At 37.0% G+C, this 26,485-nt stretch overlaps 1 protein-coding gene across 1 annotated transcript; it reads left to right on the top strand.

Annotated features, from left to right (window-relative positions):
* The first annotated feature begins 877 nt into the window (after positions 1-877).
* Positions 878-21,365, top strand: LOC121730357 (pancreatic lipase-related protein 2-like). Its single transcript, XM_042119366.1, has 7 exons — positions 878-1,045; positions 2,759-2,906; positions 6,106-6,254; positions 12,876-13,121; positions 18,752-18,940; positions 19,608-19,773; positions 21,083-21,365. The coding sequence occupies exons 1-7, from the start codon at positions 1,015-1,017 to the stop codon at positions 21,144-21,146; spliced, it is 993 nt and encodes a 330-aa protein (XP_041975300.1). The 5' UTR covers positions 878-1,014; the 3' UTR covers positions 21,147-21,365.
* Positions 21,366-26,485: the final 5,120 nt, after the last annotated feature.

The following is a 26,485-nucleotide window of genomic DNA, read 5'->3' as shown; positions in this document are numbered from 1 at the left end:
TTTTTAAAACCCTGGTAAATAAAAATACCCAAAAAAAGCTGTGTTCTGTGCACATAATATTTCATTTTTTAAAATTAAACTTTATTTATGCCAAATTTTAAAGCTTTTTTAAACTATAACTATTACACAACTTTACCCATAAACTATTTATCATTGATAGGTTTTACGTCACTGCATAGATAAAGTACTGAGTAGTGAGTTATATATAAACGTGTTTAACAATAGAAAGAATCGGAAAAGGTAATTTAAGATGGTACCACCTCTTATAGGAAGACGTATGAGTAGGCGCCAGCGCAATGTAGGCGACTCTTAGCGCCATCTGTTATGAATTTTTGGAACTAACTTAATTTGAACAAATTTACGCATAAACACCCCCTTAAAACCCCTTTTTCCGTCCTTTCTCAGGCTTTAGACTATCTGTGTACAAAATTTCATTACAATCGGTTCAGTAGTTTTGGCGTGAAAGCGAGACAGATAGACAGACAGAGATACTTTCGCATTTATAATATTAGTATAGATTGAGAAGACTCAATATTATAAAAGTTATATTATAGTAATCTCGGGGCTAACGCATTATAAGTTTATGGGGCTAACGTTCTTTCTAATCATATGTCTTGAATCTTGACGGAGGCTAAAAATTCGCACTTCTCAACCTTTTCAACTTTTTGTTGAACATTCACGTACGTTACGAGAAATTGCAAAACGTAACGAAACGTTGAAATCAATGAGTGTATACTTCATATGCATTTTAAATACTTCTGTCGGTTTGATTAATATGATCGGCAGCCGCTGGTGCGTACTATGCATCGCAATTCACAAATACCGCTAGGTAGATTTAAATTCATGCTTTGCCTCGAGCGTTAGTGAAAATGTGAGAGTCCCTCCTGACGGTCTATCAATTTGATTTAGCTCCAAAATGAGCGTTCCGGTTGGTTTGAAGTCGAGCAAAGTTATATTCGATGCACCCAAAGTTGGTTTCGGTCTCGATGTCTGCGTTTGTGATTGAATTTGATTATGATAGCTGTTCTGCTTCTACTTGGTACAGGTATGAGTTTTCGTGTTCGTGTTAATTCCGTCCCATTTATTAAAGGTAGCCTATTTCCATTTATTTTAGACAAAGTGTAAAATATAAAGCTAGGTATTATAGGGCGGCTAATGGCTATACTCACTCTATAGGTAGGATTAAAAATTAAAATGTCACGTGTAACAAAAGTAATGTCGCACTCAGAGACAAAATATATTAATTACTTAACAACAATTAAACGTTTTTGATAAAGGTAAGCCCCATTATTTATCTGTCAAACTCTTCATTAAATTAAAGTTTAATCGTCATTAAAATATGACTTTGAGAGCGACAGTTATCAGAATCAGAATCAGAATCAGAATCGTTTATTTCTGGAAATTGGTACATAAGGTGTTATGATTTATAGATAGTGTATCACAATTTCAGCCTTTTGGGCGTAGAAATATTAAAATAATAAACAGGCATTTTAACTTACTACTTATTCCAAACAATTATGATTATGAAATATATTCAGATTAAACTAAGTACCTAAGTTTTAAATTATGAGAATTTTACAATTTCAAGTCCATAATTATCAATGCAATATTCAATTATTAATATAATTTATAACATAATTATACTAAAAATAAAATTAATAATAAGTTACTCAATTATAATTCATCTAAAAATTTAAATAATAATATAATCTGTCATTATCATTACATTAGAATTTAGAACAAAATAAAATTACATTACATTACGTTAATTACTTAATTTCATTGTTTAATAATAAATATTATGTCCAGTTGATAGTTATAATAAGAATCAGAGAATGTCAGATTGTTTGTATACTTATTTTACAATATAATAAATTAAAGTATAAGTTACTCAATTATAATTCATCTTAAAATTTAAATAATGAGTATAATATGTTATATATAGAGAGTAATGAGTTAGTTACTTAAATCAAAATAATTTAATTGTAGTATTCTCATCAGATTATCATATTTTTTAAAGAATTATTCATGCACAATATTATCTTGATTAGCTTTTCTAAATAACGGACATATTTACACTTAATGATTTTCTGTTTTACGCCTGTTAAGACTTAAGTTTTTAATTCTGCTGTGAGGCTATTTTATTATAACCTGTCAAGCCGGCCCATAGCGCGCATATACCTTTAACGACCTATATACTCTAACCGACTGACTTTTGCTTATCATAATATGGGGGTGATCCATTGGCGAGAATTACCGCCGGCTCAACCACGAACTCGCGAGCCAGCGGTCTAAACCGCCAATGGAGCACTTATAAAGCCCGCGTTGTACTATATTGGGTCAAGCTGTAGAGGCTTAGCAATAAGTTGCGAGCGACATTCTATACTCTACTTGGTACTACTAATATACATTCTGTAACTCTACACGTTGGCTCAATCACCAATGCGCTGACTCACAGCGTTGGCCCAATGTTCGGGCTTGAGTCTGCGGACTTAAACATCGACGGATTTGCTAGCTGGCACTTGGTGCATAATTGAAATGCTATGTCCGCGTTGCGAAAAACCGCGGATTAGACTGTTTGGTACGCTAATGTATCACCAATACAATCCAACTAGCTAATGGATTGAAGCTGATTAGTTCGCCGGCTCGCCAATGGCACGTCCTTATGACTTTTCCATTATGCCAGCCAACGACAAGCAGACCTTTGTAAATATCTTTATCAGTATTAACAGATATTAAGGGTGATTTTGGTTTGCAGCTGAGGCGGTGAAATGGGACGCGCCTACTCCTTATGACCCGGTGTGGCTGGCGAGCGTGCAGGCTTACGACCCGGTGATGGTTCACAACGAGACCCGGTTCTGGTCGTGGGTTAGCGAGGAGGACGTCACGTTCAAGCTGTTCACCAGGTAAACTTAGAACAATAAAGGAATAAAAGATGTTTTTTTTACTAGTAACTTTACAGTTTGGTGTACAAGTGGCTAGGGCCCTTAGTGACCCTTTATGTAAAACCTGTGTTAGGACTTAAGTGCCCTCGCACTTTTTATTATCAAACAAAGACATAATTACTAATTAGTTTTAAAAATAGGGGTTGTACAATTTACAATAGATAAGTATTGTAAAATAGCACATTCATGCCCGATTTCTGAGGTGTTTTGACTGAGGTTTATCTTTTCGCTAATGCTTTTGATTGGTTAATGTCAAAATGTTAACCAATTAACAGCTCTGTAGAGAAGATAAACTCATGTCAAATCTCAGAAACCGGGCATTAGATTTTATTAAGTACTTACAGAAATTCCTATAATCGTCATTCCTAGTATTTTCAAACAAAAATCTAAGGTGAAAATAATAGGATGACTACAGACGATTAAGCCTTAACATACATCAATCAAAATTCAAAACTATTCTGTGGCTTTTGACGGACTTCTTGCATTATAAGCTGCTATTCCTAAGACCATTTTGCTTGTTGGGTGGCCTACTTAAATGCGCTGTAATATGTTATATGACTGTATAATGTATATCCCTCAGAACAAAAAACAAGGTATATCCCCATATACTTCCGTTAGAAAGTAAGATTGAAGGTGAGATAAGTTTTGCTTGCCACTTTCTGCAAGGAATAATAATTCATATCTACTAATATTATACATGTGAAAGTGTGTCTGTCTGGCGGTAATATCTTTGAACGCCTACATTCTAGTTTATACATATAACACTGCTGAATCGATTTTATTTTTGGCAAGGAGATACTTCGGGATCCGGAAAAGGACATAGGATATTTTTCATCCCGTTGTAATGTAAGATCCCAAACTTACTTTGACGCAATAAAGTTACGGCTATATTTTAGATTTTAGAGGAATTGTACCTTCTGGCTGAAAACATTTGTACTTATGGCTAACTGCAGACTGTTATGGCGACCATACACCATGCTTCCTATCGTCCAATCGGCATGACGCTACCGATTGGATCAGTTAGAACTGACTGTGGGAGTGGATTGTGCCATCAAGTATAACTGTCATGCCAATCCACTCCCACACACTGTCAGTTCTAATTACTGATCCAATCGGTAGCGTCATGCCAATGGGACGATAGGAAGCATGGTGTATGGCCAAAATTATAACGCGAACGTTGAAGCAGAAAGCTATCAATAGCTTTGTCCACACTATGCCTTTTTCTGTTCGTCAAGGGCATGCGTTATGCCCGCGACGCATGCCTCTAACCGTATCGAAAACTTTCGCTTTGTTATTAAAAATGACAGTTGGCGTTGCGTTCGTTGACGCATTCAATTATTGAATGCACCAATACGAAAGTTGAATGAAAGAAGATGACGAAAATTGAAGACGAAAGCGCACAGTGTGGGCTATTAGCTATGTCAACGAACGAAACGTGAGTTTCTACGACGCGACGTCGTGCCGTGTATCGTGGCACGTTACGATGATCGTGGTATGACACGACGTCGAGTCGTGTTTATGTGTCCCGGCCTTTACCTCTTCGCGCGATTTGCTAAAATTTGTTATGAGTGGCTTTGAGTCCCGGAAAAAGGACATAGGATACTTTTTATTCCGGAAAAATGTACGGTTCCCGCGCGATAAGCGAATTTTGGCGCAACGGAGTTGCGGGCGTCATCTAGTAAGTACTTTAATAATCTAGACTCTAGAGTGTCTAGAGGTAGGTGATAGATAAATTCCAATGGCTATGGTTAGTTGTAAAGACGTTTTGTGGCAAGAATTTAGTGCACACGAAGGTATTGTGTACATTATTGTTGTTGCCAATTGCTGCCAAACGTTTTGCCGAATTGCATTTCCTGCTGTAATTTACAGGCTTTGTTGTTACCTGGTCTGGTCAGGGCATGTATTCCACATTATATCAGCGACTGCACAGTTCAACTAAACTCGCATGAAATGTAAACTTTATGTGGAAAAACTCAGGGTCGATTTTATTTACTTACAAGTACACTGGTAAATAAAATATGTAGTAAGTAGTCAGTGCACCCTAAAAGGAGACGAATCGAGGCACAAGTTGTATCGCTAAGCTGCATAATATTCGCCGCTCGTCGGAGCTCGTCTCCTTACTGATATGAGTTGCGTTTGCTGACCCTAACATTGCTAACATCTTATAATCCTTGCAGTCAAGACAATGAGTTGAGTCGAAGTTGAGCAAGAGTCATGTCCGCTATCAATGACTGTAATATGCGGTGACCTTCAGAATACTTTTACCAGCTCATCTTTAACCACAGAATATATAATTAGTACCTTACGGTACTTTGCCTAGCAATTTATGTGGCGGTATCCACACTAATTAGCGCCACATTCCTGCATCGCGCTATCGAAGTTTTCTAAGTGGGTCCGACTCGGTATATATCCAACAGTTGAAAATTTGAAATCAGTCACGCGGGCTCCGGCCTGACCGAGCATAACTCCTCAGAAATATTTGATCGAAGTAACACCTCTCTCGGTTGGATGACCTTCCTTTGATAATTAGTGATACCTATAATTATCTGCATTATTAAAAACTCTTGACAGGTAAGTCAAATCAAGAAGGGGTAGCAAGTAGCAACAAAATAAGACCTTACTAGGGTTCCGTACCCAAAGGGTAAAAACACCATCGAAGTCTCAGCAATAGGGTCCCTATTGCTGAGTTTGTCTGTCCACCTGTCCGTCTGTCTGTCTGTCTCCAGGCTGTAACTCAAGAACGGTAATAGCTAGAGAGTTGAAATTTTCACTGGCTATGTATTTTTGTTGTCGCTATAACAAAAAATACTAAAAACAAAATAAATTTAATATTTAATACCATACAACAAAAGTGATTTTTTAAACATTTTGTGCTCGGTATCAATAATGACATCAGGTAGGCACCTGAAACGTTCACAAAATACTTAGCTGTATTAATACTTACTTTAATAAATATTAACAGAAAATAAATAATGAAGGGGAGCTTTTCTCTATAATTGTAATTTTTGCTCCTTAATGGTACGGAACCGCGCTTTGTGCGCGAGTCCATCTCGCACTTGGCCGATTTTTAAAAATTCAACAATTTTTTTTTATAAAATTGTGGCCGTCTATATCCAAAATTAAACACATTTCAAATACCTTTATATTTTTTACTTTTCAGGCGGAACCCATACAACTACCAGATTCTAAAAACCAACGACGCATCAGCACTATACTACTCGAACTTTGTTTTTGAAAACAAGGTGAAAGTTTTAGCCCACGGTTGGTTGAATAATGGAGACGGTCCTATGCCTGAATCTATAAGAGAAGGTGAGTAACAATTTAGTAGATGACTCACTATTCGTAGCTCACTAACTATACTTTAGCCCACCACACATTCCCACCACTGTATCTTCTGTGTCGCCAGGATTGACAGCGGTATCCAACCACGAAAACCCTTTGATATGATCTCAGGGAGCCCGAGGGGCATGCTAAAGCTGTCTTGGGACCCGCAACGAAATTAATCAGAAGAAAATAGAAGGAGTAGGAAGAATCCCAGATTCCAAGCTCACTATTATGGTCACCACAGACTTTTTTTTATGAAATAAGGGGGCAAACGAGCAAACGGGTCACCTGATGGAAAGCAACTTCTGTCGCCCATGGACACTCGCAGCATCAGAAGAGCTGCAGGTGCGTTGCCGGCCTTCTAAGGGGTAATAGGGGAGGGTAGGGAAGGAAATAGGGGAGGGTACGGAAGGGAATAGGGCAGGGTACGGAAGGAAATAGGGGAGGGTAGGGAAAGGAAAAGGGTAGGGGATTGGGCCTCCGGTAAACTCACTTACTCGGCGAAACACAGTGGAAGCGCTGTTTCACGCCGGTTTTCTGTGAGGACGTGGTATTTCTCCGGTCGAGCCGGCCCATTCGTGCCGAAGCATGGCTCTCCCACGTCAGTAAACTAATAAACATTGGAACTTTAGAGTCCAATGAATAACAATATTTTCACGGAATTTCTTGATTCGGTCGCCGCCTACGAATAATAAAAACTAAGGAAAAGTAATTTCCGTCAAAAAACATGCTCCACAATGCTTGTCAAAAAAGTGTACCTTAGGTACACATTTCAATACATTTGCAATATTTAGGTGACCTTGAGCGGCACTAGGCTGACACGTTGTTACATGACAGATCAAAAGGAACCAAATTTAAAACGGTAATAGTATGGGAGTTACGATTCCTTAGTTTTTATTATTCGTAGGTCGCCGCACTCAAAGCCTATAAAAGATAGCTTAAAAAATTCCTTATTAATATAATTTTTATTATTAAATATATTTAATTGACCTATGAATAATAAAAACACCGTCATATCGATATCGATATAGGATTACACATATATGTGTAATCCTATATCGATATCGATATGACGGTTGTGTTCTGAACTCAGAGGTAAATGACTACGAACGGTATAGCGGTATTTTTTCTCTAGTGCTCATTGCCGAGCCACTATAATAATTATAAAATAAAGAAAACTAGTGATAAATTCACTAAATGTTGATTTAAATTACAAAATAAGTTGAAGGCTTGGCTTGAATGTGTTCAAATATGGTTCAAACCACACGGCAAATCACAAAATTTTATACTTACTGAATGTTATAATAATGATTTTTATTTTCAGCGTTATTTTTTACTTAGGTATAATTTGTATTTAGCTGTTAGGTAGTGACCTAAATCGTTTATAAAATTCTGCAAATAGCATTCTCACATGCATGACCTATTTCATGCTACTACTAGAATAAGTAATAGTTATGCCGTAAAACTAACTTTTTTCAGCTTCATAATTTTGCAGCCTAATGCTAAGTACTCACATACGGTTTTGCTCGATAGTTTTATTCCAAATCGAGCAATAACCACCGTGTGGGCCGCAAAACTGACAGCTCGAAGGCTCGCTTCGAGCCGGCTCCGATAGAATTAAATATGTCAAATATGTCATTTCTTTCGATTCGGAATAAAACTATCGAGCAAAACCGTATGTGAGTACTTAGCATTACCTACATATGGTTAACTACTAACCACACAATACTTAATATGCTAAATGGTACATAATAATCGTGATTATTATGGTTATAATATACCTACGTAAAACCAAAAGTGCATTGTTATCATCAGAGTAGCATTTCACCCGGGTTAATTTTAAAGCTTTCAATTTATGAAATTATTTCAGTTTGAACGGTAAATAACAATTAATTTTATTATCATCTTAATTTTATTTTAAATATCATGTCTATCGCTGTAATCCCGTCTACGTTATTGGTCATTACTAATATTATAAATATGAATGTAAGTCTGTTCGTAACTTTTGACCTAAAAGGACTAAATTGATCTTGTTGAAATCAAGGACTGATATTATGAAGTAGACCACGGGTAAAAATGAAAGCTACAATATTATTAAGTAGGTATATCATACGCCAGGAAAATTAAGGGTTCTAGTGCGACACTGACATATACTTAAAACTAACTAGATGACCCGGTGCGAACTTCGTATCACTGCCCTCTCAATTAGACGACCTCTGTGGCTCAGTGGTGAGCACGTTGGTAGCTCAAGCCGGGGGTCGCGGGTTCAAATCCCGCCGACGGAACAAAAAGTTTTCGAAGTTCCTGGGTCATGGATGTGTATTATAAATATGTGTATCATATAATAAAAATCTTAAATGTATGTATAGTATAAAAGTATTAAATATATTTCCGTTGTCTGGTACCCGTAACACAAGTCCTTCAGGTACTTACCACGGGGCCAGACTGACGTGGTGTAAAGCGTCTATAGATATTATTATTATTATTAATATAAACCTTCAATTGATGGTTTACACCGGGGAGAATCAGGGGAACTATTCACTACTTTCCCTGGACTTCAAAGAATATTTCGAGTAATCAGCTCTATCGGTGTAGTCGTTCACAAGTTTTAGCGAGGCTGACAAAATTTTCTTTTATATTATCTTTGATATAAGCGCGGCCGCTATTAAAGCTAGTAATTTCTATAAAAATTTAAATCTTTGTTACTTACCCGCTTTTATCATCGTTCAGCCGTGAAACTAACCAATGACATTTAATCTTGTTGAATTTCTTTGTTAAAATTAATTAACATTTAAATTTGAAGTCCATTCACCTGTGTTATTGTTACAGCCATCCCTTTAACGTTAAAGGAAGTTTTTTCAAAGATTAAAGTGGGTTTTGCTTCTTGCGATTAATTTTTTGCTTCCTTTTCCTTCATAATTTATTTTTATCGGGCTTCAAAGAGGAGGTTAATGAAATTTTAATATAATCATTTTCTTTACTTATTACCTATAATAATAAGTAATAGTTAAAAAGAAAAGTAATATTACCTTTAGTTAGTACTTATTAAGTGTAGATGGAAAGGACTGAAAATATATTTAATTAATAACACGTGTAAATGAAACTCTACCTAGATACTGAATAAGTTTCATAATATTAAGTCTGACAATATGATACATGTTAGATGTATCCTTTCCTTTCGGGCCGAATTTATCTTTTAAATGGCAACCGGCACTACTAATAGTGGATATTTAGATGTGAAATTTTATACTATAAATACGAGAGGGGCGCGTCAGTTCATGTTAGACAATTAAATAAACTAAAAACGGAAATGCAGGCAAAAATGGTATTAAGTGGTAGAGCCATGCTTCGGCATGAATGGGCCGGCTCGACCGGAGAAATACCACGGGCTCATAGAAAACCGGCGTGAAACAGCGCTTGCGCTGTGTTTCGCCCAGTGAGTGAGTTTAACTGAGGCCCAATCCCCTACCCTATTCCCTTCTCTACCCTTTCCCTATTCCCTTCCTTACCCTCCCCTATTCCCTCTTAAAAGGCCGGCAACGCACCTGGAGTTCTTCTGATGTTGCGAGTGTCCATGGGCGACGGAAGTTGCTTTCCATCAGGTGACCCGTCTGCTCGTTTGCCCCCTTATTTCATAAAAAAAGATGGCCTTCGCCTAACCGAAGTACCTACCGCCGAGTTATTAGTGTGTTATAAGTACTAGGAACTGCGTCCACCACCATCTTCGGACGCAGCAGAGACCCACCTGCTTGCGGGGACGGCCCCGCAAGGTTGTTAAAAGCATTTTCTTGGCCCAAAAAAGCCAAGGATGACCTTAATACAAAATATATTTTTCAGGCAATTCTTTAGATTTGAATTAATCTTAACGATATAATGATTTAAAATCCAAGGAACATTTTTACAGCTCACGAAACAATAATCGTACACGACACGAATATTATATTCCTCTTAAAACTCCGATTGCCCCGTTCCATACCCACATATTGCGGAACAAAAATATAGGCCATTACACAGATTACTTAATGTAGAGTCGACACGCTTGTGAAACCGGAGCTTGGACAGGGTAGAGCGTACAGGCGAAGATAGACATCGTCTCTCTATATCGATCTTATGACTATTACATTAGGGTTCAAAATGGAACATAAGATTTGTCAGCAACCGTACGGCGCTAAGTGCAGCAGTGGGATGCTCGTCGGTGGTTTTAGCGAGCAATGAAGTAGCTATTATCATCTTTTCGGAGATTGGGAACGTATTTTGCTAAAATTTCACACATCCTTTGTGTAAAGCAATCTGCGGTTTAGTTGACTTACATGATATAAAGTTCTTTAATGTGGAGCCAGTGTAGAGAGCAATACTATAAAATCAGTATTCCACCAGTGATAGCACAGTAAAAGGAGGGGGCGATAAATCGATCTAGCTAGGAATCAGTTTTAGAAAATGTCATTTTATTCATGTTTTATCGAATACCGAGCAAAGCTCGGTCAAATAGCTAGTTAATAATAATAGTTAAGAACAGTTTCAATTGCATAATTTTCAAAGATAAAAAACTAGAACGAAAATTCGTTTATCTGTTTGAAAGCTACTTTGGTTTGGTTTTAGTTACCTTATCCTTAATTTTCACAAACACACAGAACGTCAAACTTATAACACCTTTCTCCCAAGGACGTAAGTAATTACGGTTGTATAATAATTAGAGATGTGCCGTCTGGTCGCCGACTAGTTGGTAAAGCCGACTATCCGGCCACTTTTGTAGTCGGCGACTAGTCGGCGAATAGTCGGCAAAAAGCGCCGACTATCCGGCTTTTTATTATTTTACTATTATTGATATTACATTTCAGAAAAACCTTGATTGTTTTGAAATTAATTGATTGGCTTTCTGAAATTACTTGCTTGTTAATAAATATCTATGACATTTATTTTTAATAAGAACATAACATCTTCTTTATTCTAAACAATTTTAATAAAAAAAATACGTGTGGCACTCGAGGGCACTCGAGGACACTCGAGGCCGCGGTAAAGATATTGCATAGCTTTACCGCTTTATATCATGACGTAAACATAACCAAAACACGATCCGACACGTTTGCAGGCGGCGTATGCGACTTACTTTAGTAAACGAATCGTTACGAAAACATCTGAAACCGTGATCGGTTGGCTGACTAGTCGGCCGATTAGCCGACTTTTTTGCAACCGACTCATCGGCTAGTCGACTAGTCGGCCAAAGTCATGATCGGAACATCTCTAATAATAATTGATTATGATAGGCGTACCGCCTACAAGACCCTATAAATAGATATATCGGATATCCTGGATAACAAGCAGGTATCAGTTACAAGTGAGACGAGTATGTGACACTTGACTTGATAATATTAGGTGTACACCTGATATAGGCTGTTACGAAGATTATATTATTATCACTAGCTGCCCGCCCTGCCGAGTTAACCACAAAACGAGCAGCTGGATCATCTAGTGCTCAGCGATAGCCGCAGCATTTGGACACTTACAACGCTAGGGAATTTACAAAATATGTTGTGACTTATGAGCTACATTCCAGCTAGACTTTAAAATTACTACCATCTTTAGGTCTTTGGCTATCTCACTCAGTCGGCAAAATAATATAACATAATTTTTTTATGTCGAGTTTCTGTGAGACCGTGGTATTGATCCGCTCGAGAAAGACCAATCCTTGCGAAGCATAATGTGGCGGTACCCACAATTCGCCTAACATTCCTACATCGCGCTATCGAAGTTTTCTGAGCGTGTCGGTATATATACGACAGCTGAAATGTATCACGTGGGCTCCGGCCTGACCGAGCATAACACCTCGCTCGGTCGGAAGATCTTCCTTTGGCCACCACACACATTATCCCACATTGGTGACCCTTGACAGAACACGCCTCCTTCATCATCATCACTCCTTGCCCCTCCGCACCGCGCCAGCCAGCACCGCCTCATCGGGTACCTCGTCCACTAGCCGCAATGTACCGCGGCCTGGGCGACTCCGCATCGGCATCATCGGGCTTTCTCACTATACCGACCGGTCAGCAAGCAGAGCACATCTCTCCTGGTCAGCACGTAGCATCGGCCCCGCACGGCAGCTATCCGACTCACTGGATCCCGTGCAGCAGCATCACAGTTCCGACTAACCGAATCTCACTGGCACTGGCGACTCAAGCGACAAGACTTCAAGATTCGACCTCCGGTCTTCGGGGGGGAGTGATGTGGCGGTACCCACAATTCGCCTAACATTCCTACATCGCGCTATCGAAGTTTTCTGAGCATGTCGGTATATATACGACAGCTGAAATGTATCACGTGGGCTCCGGCCTGACCGAGCATAACACCTCGCTCGGTCGGAAGATCTTCCTTTGGCCACCACACACATTATCCCACAATAATATGGCTCTTCTACATTCGGTCAAGGAAAAACTGCGCCCCTTTAGATTTTCTTTAATTTATCACATTAGTTGGACAAAGTAGACTATGATTGCTCTAAACTCGAGAATCTGTTTAGCGTTCGGAAAATCTTAATATGTTATATTATGTAAAGTAAGATAGTCTAATAAAAATTAGAGAATGTTTATATTTTCCTCTTTTTCGTTCTAGCTTACCTCAACATCAGCGATGTAAACATCATAGTAGTGGACTGGGGTAAAGCGGCGATGGTGAACTACATCTCCGCCAGCTACAACGTGGCGGAAGTCGGCAGGATCCTCACTAACTTCCTCAACTTCCTCATCGAAGAGGGAGTGTCCATGAACGACGTGCATCTCATAGGCCATAGTCTAGGAGCTCATGTAGTCGGCATCGCTGGCGCTTATGTGAAGAAAGGACCTATTGATACTATTACAGGTAAGCCGAGGCAAAACTTAGAATAATATTTTTTTGGTCTTTCGACATCAGCGAGGGTGTGTTCATCAAATATTATATGCGTCCCATCGACCATAGATAGTCTAGGAGTTCATGTAATTAGCATTACTGGCGTTTATGATAAGAACGGACCAATTGATTGACTTCGGGTAAGAAAACATAAGGCTGCAATTGGCGCAATTTCAGAATTTCTTTGGCATCTCTGCTGCCGACATGCTGAGCAGCAATTTAAAACAAAATAATAACTTTAATCACAAGAAATGATTTTGTATTCAAATTAAGTATCAAAGTAAAATATTAAAACACTAGATGTTCCGCGCGGCTTCGCCCGCGTAATTTAGGAATGTCACGGAAACCGTAAATTTTTCCGCAAAAAAAAAGAAACCTTCCACGTGGTCTGTTCTTCAAGTGTGCCAGATAACATAAAACTTTCTCCAGTAGTTTTTTAAGATAATAAGCAATTTTAAATAATTTCCTCCGTTTTTTCCACATTTTCCTCTATTTCTTCGCTCCTATTAGTCTTAGCGTGATAAAATATAGCCTGTAGCCTTTTTGATAAATAGGCTATTTAACACTCAAATAATTTTTCAAATCGGACTAGTAGTTCCTGAGATAAGCGCGTTCAAACAAACAAACAAACTAACTAACAAACTCTTCGGCTTTATAGTAATTATTAGTATAGATGAGTAGTTAATTCGCACAATCACTGTTATTAACAAAGCTTTTATCTTCAAACGTCTGAAAGTTAAGAAAATTAATATCATAAATACTCGTTTATCTATTGTGCTTAAACTAATCAGCCGATATTGAATGTTTATCCGTTTATCCTATCAGAGAGAACAATAAAAACAATGTTATAGGATCTGATAATGGAAATTAGATATTCCACGCTGGAACTTAATACAAACAGCTCGACGAAGTGAAAAATACGCCAAGTGTTTAACACTCGTGCAATTATATAGAAATTTTAAAATGAAAGTAATTATATTTTAAACTAGCTATTTGACTGAGAATATATACAAGAATTGCTCGTTTAAAGATATAAGATACAGCAAAGATTATCGACCTCTGTGGCTCAGTTGGTAGCGCAAGCCGGGGGTCGCGGGTTCGAATCCCGCCGACGGAACAAAAAAGTTTTCAATGTTCCTGGGTCTTGGATGTGTATTAAATATTTATTATGTATGATATAATAAAATCTTAAATATATGTATAATATAAAAGTATTAAATATATTTCCGTTGTCTGGTACCCGTAACACAAGTCCTTTAAGTACTTAGCACGGGGCCAGACTGACGTGGTGTGAAGCGGCCATAGATATTATTATTATTATATACATTGTAAACTATTCGATTTTAAAGGTGATATAGATATTTTTCGATAGCAAAGTTAGTAAATCAAAAGTAGGATTAGGATTTTACCGTAGGATTTTACATAAAACGGGAAAACATCACAGGAGCCATCAGTTATCGATGCGTTATCTCAAATCCCTTGAATCTCTGGATTTTTAACCCCCGACAAAAAAGTGGGGTGTTATATTATTATGTTTGACGTGTCTGTCGATCTGTTTGTCTGTCCGTGGCATCGTAGCATCCAAACGGGTAGACCGATTTGATCTAGTGCTTTTTGCTTGATAGCTGACATTATCGAGAGTGTCCTTAGCTATAGCTCATCATCATCAACCCGCCCAGTGCTGACATATTTGGGTTTATCTACTTTTGTAAAGAAACTTCCTATATTTGGAATCGGGGGTTAAGTTTTTTAATTTAATTTAAAGGTTTTTTGAATTTCAATATCGTTTATTTTTAACCCCCGATAAAATAGAGGGGTGTTATAAGTTTGGCGTGTCTGTCTGTCTGTCTGTTTGTCTGTGTGTGTATCTGTCCGTGTCATCGTAGCATCCAAACGGGTGGACCGATTTTGATCTAGTTTTTTTGTTTGAAAGCTGACATGATCGAGAGTGTTCTTAGTTATAATTAATCATCATCAGCCTGCTCAGTGCTGGACAATCAGGGTTTATCTGGTTCATGAAAGGCCGTTAGCAACTTGTAGTCGTTTGATGGGTTTTATATTTAATTGTAGTTCGTGACATTTGTGAATATACAATATACGTATGTATACACATAATAATGGAAAGTTGACCTGGTGCTGCAGCATCACCTGGTAATCGATAGGATATCCAATTCCTCGCCAACTTAGAGCAAATGTTTCGTGTTTGGGCTCATTTTAATTGCGACAACCAGGAAGAAGTAGATAAAGTATAAACAGTAAATATTTACATGCGGCTGCTGCAGCATCACCTGGATTCTAAGGAACCGAGCTTCGTATGAACCCAAAGTGGAGGTTTCATGTTTGGGCTCATATTAACGGCCTCATCGAAAAGGACATTGATAGATGGTAATCATGAGAATATGATTCTGTTGATAGGAATTATTCTGCACTATAACCAACACAAGTTTAAAAAGTATGAAATAAAATTAAATTAAGAAATTTAAAAAAACCTCCGTCAAAACAACTTTAAAAAGTAATGAAATAATATTTACTGCCTTTAAGTTCAAATAATTCCTAACTTGTGTAAAGTAATATTTTAGTCCATAATTGTTGTCAAGGTGTGTCGCGGGACCGCTAATGTAGATGTTTGATTTCACATAACAAGTTTAAGGATCAATTCACAGCAATCTGAATCGAGATAGGTAACCAGCGACTTGGCGGTTGTAGGTTGTAGTTTACTTGGCGGTCCCCCGACACACTGTGACAACAATTATGGACTAAAATATTACTTTACACAAGTTAGGAATTATTTCAACTTAAAGGCAGTAAATATTATTTCATTACTTTTTAAAGTTGTTTTGACGGGGTTTTTTTAAATTTCTTAATTTAATTTTATTTTAAATAGAACCTGTTCTATATTCCTTCCCGGCACGGAATGTATATTTGCATACCGATTTTCATTGAAAGTTGAAACGATTCAGTTGTATTATAAGCGTGAAGTGATAACGGAGAGACAGACAAAAATACTTTCGCATTTATAATATTTGTAAGGATTATTTACACTTATCCTTTAGTCTTCAAGATAAATTAAGAAGTGTTCCAGTTCTAAAGTAAAGCAAAGCGCCATTTTTATCACAGCACCTCCGAGGCACAGCGGCCATTCACAAAAACCTCTCTACAGACTGTTTCTTTGTCATTACTTAGCAATTCTTTCGTTCTCTTAATGCACCTCGAACTTTGCGTGTATATTTTCATGAAAGTAAATACATAAACTGCGCTTTGAGAATCTCAAATTCTGTAGACTGCACAGAGGTACGAATGTTTTGAAAGTTGCAAGTCTGTTATAAAATGTCGCATTCCTCTAATTTCAAATAAGTAACTTATAAAACTTAAACCAGGTAATTAAATATAATATTGTATTATAATTGGACGCTGTTAAGCATTCGTGTACTAACCCTCTAAGAATATACGTATTGAGTTATGAATGCAGCTATGTTCTTTAGATGATTTAGAACAAGAAAGATTGCATTCAAAATTTAACAACGAAAAAAATGGTGGGTTAGGACACCAACGCTTAACAGCGACCAATTATAAAAATATATACGAAAGTGTCCGTCTGTTTATTACGTCAGCACGTTAAACGCTAAACCAAATTTGATGAATTTGGTATATAGACTTTGAGTCCAGAAATAGGATAATTTTTGGCTCGCTAAATATTATATACAATTCCTCGGGATTAAAGAAACTACATATTGTAGCAAAAAGTGTTAATACACTCTTATATTTGGCGACATCATTGGACATAATACCTTCTGAAATAAGCTTCACTGGCTGCGAGTTTGTTAACTTTGATAATATTAATTCTGAACTTCGACACTTGGTATCATACACTGTCGCAGAAATTGCTAGTTTCTTGGTTGAGTTTTGAAATTCTAAATCTAATGCTTTGAATATCAATGCCATTAAAACTAGATGAAAGTTCTCAGCGCTTGTTACTGATGTAAAATATTGAAGTATGTACATAAATTGCATATCAAGGCAATTATTTTAGTTTGCAGCGCAGCAAAACGGGATAATAATTTAAATCCACTGGGCACTGGGGCTGTAAAGAATAACTTTTTTGGATTTGAAAATTGCTGAAAGTCTGTTTAATTATATTACCTTATATATATAATATTACTAGATGTCCCGCGCGGCTTCGCCCGCGTAAATTAGAAATTTTACAGAATCCGTAGGTACATTTTCCCATAAAAAATATTTTCCCCGTTTTTCCCACATTTTCCTGAGTTTCTTCTGTCGTATTAGTCTTAGAGTAATAATATAATATAACCTTCTCGATAAATGATGAGTCTTACTCGATAAATGATCTATCTAACACTGAGATAAGTTTTTAAATCGGACCTGTAGTTTCTGAGATTGACGCGTTCAAGCAAACATACTCTTCAGGTTTATAATATTAGGTAGATATAGATTTTTTTAAATTATCGCTTGACAAACTCGAATCTCGATCTAAAAGACTATGAAATGGTATAATATGGTAGTGATGATGATGATGATGATGAAGAATGTAATTTGCATAGTAGCATATGCTTTCTGTTCTTAAAACAACGCCGAAACTCCCAAACTTGTATCTATAAAGAATCAGGAATTCTCTCAGCACCTTCCGAACCACGGTATACCAGGTATACCTCGGTGCAAAATCTTACTTGTTGGTAGCATATGCTTAGAATACTTCTCACGAAACCGAAGTCACCATATGTTTCCCTATAAGTTTTGAGGAGTTCCCTCGATTGCTTATGGATCCTTCATCAGATCACCACTTTTCTGAATATAATACCAAATTGGGATGATACCCTATATACCAAAAGAAAAATTTTGAAAATCGGTTAACAAACGGCGGAGTAATCGTTGAATATAAGAAAACGAACATAACACCTCCCCCATTTTGAAAGTCGGTTAAAATTGTAGCCTATGTGTTATTTATTTAATATTTTAATCAGCACATGAATTCAATAACAAAATTTTTTTCAAATTAATCGTAGCACCATCTGTCAGGACAAACTAAAATTGAAATAGAATAATATTGAATGCGATGATAGCGCCGTCCGCCGGATCTAATGTAAAACATTCCAAAATCAACAACTCCTTATAAATAAGAAATTAATTGAAAAAACATTTTCCAGTAGACCAAACTGTAAATCTAAACCATTCTCGAATCTCCACGAACACACACAAAAAATTTCATCAAAATTGGTCCAGTCGTTTAGGAGGAGTTCAGTCACATACACTATATATATATATATATATATATATATATATATATATATAATATATACATGTGACCTAAGTCTACTCCTATTAGTGCAGTTTTCTCCAACGCTCGAACGCCAAACTTTTCTAGGTCTTTTGTCTCAAAACCTGTTTTTTGCCGACTTTGATCAAGTCGAAAGTAAGCGATAATAATAATAGATTACCAGACTCTAAAATTCTGGAATTCTAAGTGTATCTTGAGTGTACTAATCCGATTTTGATGAAGATAAATCTTAAACGAAACTATGTTTCGGACGTTATTAAGCTTAGTTTACAATGTCAAAATTTTTTAAATTATTTCATCCCCATTTCAGGATTAGATCCAGCGCTCCCCCTATTCTATTTCAGTGACAAGAACTCGCGGCTCGACCGACACGACGCGCGCCATGTGGAGGTGATCCACACGTGCGGGGGCTACCTGGGCTTCTCCGACCCTTTAGGACATATCGACTTCTACCCCAACGGCGGGACGCGCCAGCCCGGATGTGGGATTGATTACAGAGGTATGTGTAGGATATTCCAGGGTTAGACCAAGCGCTTCATCTATTCTACTTCAGTGACAAGAACTCGCGGCTCGACCGACACGACGCGCGCCACGTGGAGGTGATCCCCACGTGCGGGACCCGTTAAGACATATCAACTTCTACCCTAATGGTGGAACGCGCCAGCCTGGATGTGGGATTGATTACAGAGGTTTGTTTTTATTGCTATACCAGGCTATTAACTTATAAGGTCCCCCTTCTTCCTCTTATAGGTAACAAAGTGTAGTCTTCTAACTTTGTGGAGCCTCCCTCAACTAAACAGTCAAAAAGTTTCGGTATTTTCCCAGCATAGTGGCTACCACAATCTATTGTATACGCTGTATGACTTCAGCCTAAATTTACGTTGCGTTCAGGGGCCCAATAAAGGCTATATATAAAATGCTGACGCGACATTAGAGGCAGAACAATTGCCCCCTTCCCTATGGTGTAATTGATACAGCAGCTGAAATAATGATTGTTTTATAGATGTACAATGGGGCTTATTAACTGCAGACCACTTATATTTATTGTTGCCGGTAAGATGAGCTTCCTTAATTTGTAACAAGAATATCTTCAAGTTGCTGTGCAAAGTACATGATATTTTTTTTAGTAATTAAAGACTAAGATGGCAATGTATGTTCAATTTCAGGTTTGTGTGCTCACAACCGCGCGCACATGTACTTCGCGGAGTCCATAGTGTCTGCTGTGCCGTTCACTGCGGTGCGCTGCCGCAACTACGACGAGTTGTACTACACCGGATCATGCGAGGGCACCGGAGAGACGCTCATCATGGGCGGCTTTGATATACATTACGGGTGAGTTGGGATATCTGTTGCGTTGTCACTTTGTACTACAGCGGTACTGCGAAGGCACCGGGGAGACGCTCATCATGGGCGGTTTTGATATACTCGTACATTACGGATGAGCTATTTAATATATTTGTTTAAATTATATTATAGAGGTACCGATAATACTGTACCAAAAGTACCGTGCATACGCCCATCATGGGCAATTGGTTTGGTATATCTGATTGCATATCCATATCAATCTTTTATATCCCGGAAAATAAACAGCTTCTAGGGCATACACATTATAAAAGCCATTTTAATTCACCCCTTAACATTTAATTCATAATTTGCTTATTTAAAGCTTTGTAAGGGAATCTTTGCTGCTCGTAACTCAACCCCTGTCTATTGCAGTGGTCATAAAACAGAAGAATTAAATGATCTGCAATAAATGGGATCTACAAGGGTAGTAGATTTAATATGAATTTACTAGTACTGATAATTTTGAACTTGGTAGTGGGATATGAAATAGCAATATAGATCATCATCATCATCATAATATTAATTTTTACGAAAAATGGGGAAACGTAGGTGCATGAAATTTTGCACAGTTATAGTTTATATGGTGAAGGAGTGCATCGATCTAATATTATTTTGAAATTATGCTTTAATCATACATTTTTTTTAACAAATAAAACATTACACACACACATGAGAAATGACAGATTTTTGAGTGACAAGCCTATACATACGAATTATACTATTTTATTTATGGTTGAAGTCTGTTGACTACAAGTTGACAAATAATTGAAAATGGATTATAGTTCTTTTTATTGAATCTAAGGTCAGCTCCAGCAGCAGCTCCAGCAGCCAGTCTGAGGTCAGCTAAGTCCCAGAGACAAGAGTTGAAAAAAAAAATGATAAAGTCAATATTTTTTACAAAATATAGGTAGTAGTCCTAATGTCGTTAAAGCTAAGGTTGAATTTTGACCATTGGGCGATCTCTAGTAAATAGTTAATATGTATACAACTCAATACATAACTTCCTCCTTTTTTGGGAAACGGTTAAAATACCAGATAAATCTTTTTTTAACTTGCTATTTCGGGCAAAGGGTAATTTTTACCTATACTTCTGCACAGATGGTATGAATTGATGTGTAACTATAAAGCCCTGATTCCTGAATTAAATTCTTTAACATTACTGGTGCCATTTCAACTTGTCACTTATCAAAAAATAACCGGAGCCACTTCAATATTCTCGCGCAAACATTCCATACAAAGCCTTCTTTGTAACGTTCACAATGAAGCCGTCGTGATTTTTTCTATTGTTTCGTTTCAGGAAGGACGGAATTTACTACCTCAGGACCAACGACAAGAAGCCCTACGCGCTAGGGGCGCCCTGAGCGCTTAATAATTTATTTTGAGCACTGCCAACTTTGCCAATAAATTAATTTTTCAGGCACATTATACGGCGGGAAAGTTTTTACGGAACAACGTTGACTATAATATTATAAATCTGACCCACTTTCTGTATTCAAATGAGGCCCACATCGGTTGTGAGTGAGGATTCTGTTTGCTTAATCTTACGTCCTGTTTTCCATTTGATATTAGCGTTTAAGGACTCAAAGGTGTATTATTTATTTGTACTCTAAGTAGTTAATAATAAATGTAGTTATTTATTTGTGAAACTTGTACTTTTATTTACTTACTAACAAAAAGTTGCAACTTGAAAGTAAATTTAATTAAAGCAAGTTGGTGTAACAAACAGGTACGGTAAGTACTTTTAATGAATTCAAAGTAGTTCATAAGTTAATAAAATGATAAGGCATCGAATTAGTTTTAAGAATGAAGAAAGAAAAAAGAAATGTTGCCTATTTGGTAAAACAACACAAGGAATCTAAAGAAATAAAAATATTTCAAAATCAAAAGACAATTTCCATACAGTGTTGGTCTAAAAAAATAGCTGCGTGGCCAGACCTAGGATTATTTAAAATAGCTAGGCCTAATTAAGAACCTAAAAAATATATGGACTTGTAACTGCATTTTTTAAAAGTGTCCATGGCGTGATAGACCACAATTAATTAAAATTCATAATATTATTTCAATTATCCTTGGTGCGAAAAATCTAAATAATAAAATAACAAAAAAAGGATATGGACGAACAGTCCATAGACGGCGCCAATTGTATAAAAAAAAAACTGAATTTTTTATATTAAGTATTATTTATTATTATTATGAGCTACCTACGTATGAAAACTTAAATAACTACTAAAAAACGTATAGTAACAGTGTTAAATTCATAGAATTAGTTTAAGGTATAAATAACCTAGCTATTGGAAATATTCTTTATTCTGGCGGCGCATTTATTTGTTTTTAGACCAGAATGCCTAATGTCCTTTACTAAATAGGTGCTTACTTGCTTAGATACTCAGCATGTGTTGCAAGTTGCGAGTTGCGAGTTGCGACCATAGTCGCAATGCTGATTTTCAGTAAGTGCCTTAAGATAAAAATAAAATATCTAAATTAAAACAAATTTTAATAATATCGATTTTATGTTAGCTAACATAAACAATAAACTATATTTGATAAGGTAGGTACTTGATAATATAAAACAATTTTACTATTGTGTTGTGGTCGTTACTCGAACAAATTAAAAATTAATTACAAATTGCAGATAATATTATATAATTAATTTCCTTTAGATGATGGAAACAGTAATAATAGGAAAATAGCTTTGCGTTTTAATACCGATGCAAAGTAGTATTTTTATCGCTTCTCCGCCATTGAAATCTAATATCCTCTGTTTTATTTTTCATTTTATAAGCTAGGGATACGTCTTTTGTATGTCGATATCTCAATATTCTCGATAACATCATAAAAATAAAAGTATTTAGACGTTGGATAAATAGGAAAATGTTTTTTTTTTCTTAGTTGTCGAAATGTTTGTATTACTTTGTATAGACAGCGTTCAAATTTGTGGTCGTTTGGCGAAACTGGAGAGGGAATAGGCTTACAATACCAACTACTACAAATAAAGTGTCCCCCCACTCCTGAAAATGTAGTCGCGTCGTCGCGTCGTTGGTGTTGAATTTTGATTCTCCTTTTTTAAGAAGAAAGTTATAATTTGAAAGTGAAATTATTGTACCCTAAACTAAATATTATAAACTTTTTGAGTACCTATCATTTAATTACCATATGTACATTCACCCTCGGCCGGAACTAGGGGGGCTGCGCCCCTCAAACCTCCCCCCCTACTCCTGGAAATGTAGTCGCGTCGTTAGTATTGAATTTTTGATTCTCCTTTTTTAGGAACAAAGTTATAAATTAAAAGTGAAACGACCACGGCTATCCTTTAAACATTTTCACCATAATATGTTTCGTACATTTTAGAGCGTGTTTTAGTAGTCGGGTTTTGGTTTTTTAATATAGTTTTATAAGTGACAATATTAAATGAATAATATGAAATACATAAATTTAAAGATAAAAAATAAATTTTTGGAGTTACCTAGCTACTTACGTACAATGGAAGTGTTATCAGAAAATCCTGAGAAGTGAAACGGCAATTTGCTGTTTGTTCTAACTTCCGCGGTTCAGAGTGACTCGGTATAGAAATATATGGAATTTGTATTCCCTGCAGAGTTGTTCTCGAGGCAGCAACGGAATTTTAACCGAAGACCGAGAAATAATGTGGAATAAACTGCCGCATCGGGACGTGTATGACGATAAGGGATGCAGTAACGTTTTTGGAGGTAAAGTATCGATATTGAATTGATTTAATTAAAAAAGTAGTCGATATGGTCAGGTAGGTTTTTGTAACTAGTAATGCAAGTTCTTAGATTACTTGGATTCGTAAATTTGGACAGCGAAGTTACCAAAAATGTATTGGACCATGTGTAGTTAGTTAAAACACCTTATGTCATAATATTATCCTGTTAATTTTGCATTTTTATTCATGTTCTATATTGCACTAGTAATGTAGTAAGCTATACAATTCTATACATACACATATATAAATGTATTTTTTGGTACAGTCAAACAAAAGGAAAGAAGTGACTAAAGTTCAGTTTAAGTAAAATATAGTTATAATAGGGATGATGACAAGGTCAAAGATTAGCGAATTTTGTTAATAAAATAAAGAAATCACGGTAAAAAATAAGTGTTCCCAAAATTTCAGCTTGATAGCATTTGTATTTTTTTTGTTATGCGCTTTTATAGTTTTTTTTTTTATTATAAAATTGGGGCCGTCTATAGACTGTTCGTCCATATCCTTTTTTTGTTATTATGCGCTTTTATAGTTGGATATTCTTTAGATTTTTTTTTCAATTAAATTTCATAATATTTGTATACAAATTGATAACTTATGCAATTAAAAGCAACTTTTGTTATGAAACCACTTTCATAAACGCAATATTTAATATACCTGTCGAACAAAGTTGTCTCCCGATGCGTACAAACTACGAAAGACTGACGTCAGTTTTTCCTAGCACTTTGTATGGAGCGTTTCGGGCAGGTCTTTTTTATGAGATATTTGAATTGTCATATCTTGGTGAATTTTTAAGCTATCAGAGTCATTCTTTCAACGATGTTTCTATTTTTTAAGTGTCCTTCAATTACCGATAAGAAAAAAAAAATAGTCATCATGCCTATTAACGTTTTTAAAATAACTATCCTTGATAATTTTTTAGGTTACCTACTTATAGGAAAATATTTATCAGTTTCATAATATTATTTTATCTTTTAAAGCCATTGTAGTATTTTTAAAAAAATGAAATAAGGGTGCAAACTAGCAAACGGGTCACCTGATGGAAAGCAACTTCCGTCGCCCATGGACACTCGCAGCATCAGAAGAGCTGCAGGTGCGTTGCCGGCTTTTTAAGAGGAAATAGGGGAGGGTATGGATAGGAATAGGGTAGGGGATTGGGCCTCCGGTAAACTCACTCGCTCGGCGAAACAGCGCTTGTGCTGTTTCACGCCGGTTTTCTGTGAGAACGTGGTATTTCTCCGGTCGAGCCGGCCCATTCGTGCCGCAGCATAGCTCTCCCACGTCTAGTATGCTTTATGTTAAGACATCGATACAAAGCGTCCATCCCTAGTAACGATGCATCTTTGCCATGCCACTCGTGTTACTTATGCACTTCGACGCTTCTTTATATTATTGTTCAGTTTTCCTTCTTCCGGCCGATGTATGGATTCGCCGTTTGCGTAGATCGTTCTGCCATCGGTAATGGAATAATATTGTAGGAGGCTCGTTACGGGCCTGTAGCGATGTCATCTGTGTGATTATGATATTTTCAGATGTCAATAACAATTTGCCGCTATAAAATTATTGTAAAAATTTTATACATATATTAACTAGCTGTCCCGCCAAACGTTTCTTTGCCATATAAAGTATTTCGTCCGTATTATTTTATTGAAGTGACTAAATAAGTATGTCACCTTGGCAACGTCCATCGCTATCCCGTCGCACAAACTATGGTCGCCATCAGTCTCGAGTTGTAATAATTTACTATTATTTATTCAACAAATGCACTTATCAATATAAAAAGTACCCAGTAGCCGATTCTTAGACCCACTGAATCTATATATATAAAACTCATAGGTGACTGACTGACATGGTGATCTATCAACGCACAGCCCAAACCACTGGACCGATCGGGCTGAAATTTTGGATGCAGGTAGATAATATGACGTAGGCATCCGCTAAGAAAGTATTTTGATCAATTCCATATCCAAGGGGTTAAAATAGGGGATGAAAGTTTGGATATAATAATACTTCTTAACGCGAGCGAAGCTGCAGGCAAAAGCTCGTATGCATATAAAATTTGGTTAAAATCAGTAAAGCCGTTTCGGAGGAGTACGCGGCCTAACATTGTGACACGAGAATTTTATATTTAAGATCGATATTATGTACTTAATTTCTGGTCCTTATGCAGAGTGAACTCTTAATAAGGGACACATTCGTCGTCCGACCGCGTCGTGTGGCATGGCTGTTTCTTCATTTAAATTTTACTGCACGGTGCACCCGCGTTTCCTCTCAGAGTGAAGCCAAACGAGCGTTATTTTGTGAGTCGTGGGTCGCAGAACTTCTTTCGCAGAACCTCTTTTCATACAAATCATGACTCACAAAATTACGCTCGTTTGAATCAAACAGGACTTTTCTATGAAACTGTATGCAGCAGAATTTCTGCCAGCCGAAATTATTACGCTCATTTGGCTTCACCCTTAATCGTATATGTGAAATCGCAAGAACAGGAATCCAGTGCGTCTAGCGTGCGCGTACAACGAGATATCTCACTCTCAAGTGTAGTTATATTATCGATATGTCAAAATCATTTTTTTTAAATGAAATAAGGGGGCAAACGAGCAAACGGGTCACCTGATGGAAAGCGACTTCCGCCGCCCATGGACACTCGCAGCATCAGAAGAGCTGCAAGTGCGTTGCCGGCCTTTTAAGAGGGAATAGGGTAATAGGGGAGGGTAGGGAAGGGAAGGGAAGGGAATAGTTGAGGGTAGGGAAGGGAATAGGGTAGGGGTTAGGGGATTGGGTCTCCGGTAAACTCACTCACTCGGCGAAACACAGCGCAAGCGCTGTTTCGCGCCGGTTTTCTGTGAGAACGTGGTATTTATCCGGTCGAGCCGGCCCATTCGTGCCGAAGCATGGCTCTCCCACGTATGACATTATTTTTATTATTTGTAGCATTATGTCGATAGATTTTGATTGTAATCTCGCGATGTAACTTCG

The sequence above is a fragment of the Aricia agestis genome, chromosome 9 (genome assembly GCF_905147365.1).
Source record: "Aricia agestis chromosome 9, ilAriAges1.1, whole genome shotgun sequence".
In the NCBI taxonomy this organism is placed as follows: Eukaryota; Metazoa; Arthropoda; class Insecta; order Lepidoptera; family Lycaenidae; genus Aricia; species Aricia agestis.
The sequence above is the reverse complement of the archived record's forward strand: the minus strand, read 5'-3'. Positions and strand labels throughout refer to the sequence as shown.

Excerpts from the sequence above, each read along its gene's own strand:
- LOC121730357 (XM_042119366.1), top strand. The coding sequence starts at position 1,015 with ATGATAGCTGTTCTGCTTCTACTTGGTACAG. Across the intron at positions 2,907-6,105 it reads ACGTTCAAGCTGTTCACCAG|GCGGAACCCATACAACTACC; the intron begins GTAAACTTAGAA and ends TTTACTTTTCAG. Across the intron at positions 6,255-12,875 it reads GCCTGAATCTATAAGAGAAG|CTTACCTCAACATCAGCGAT; the intron begins GTGAGTAACAAT and ends TTTTCGTTCTAG.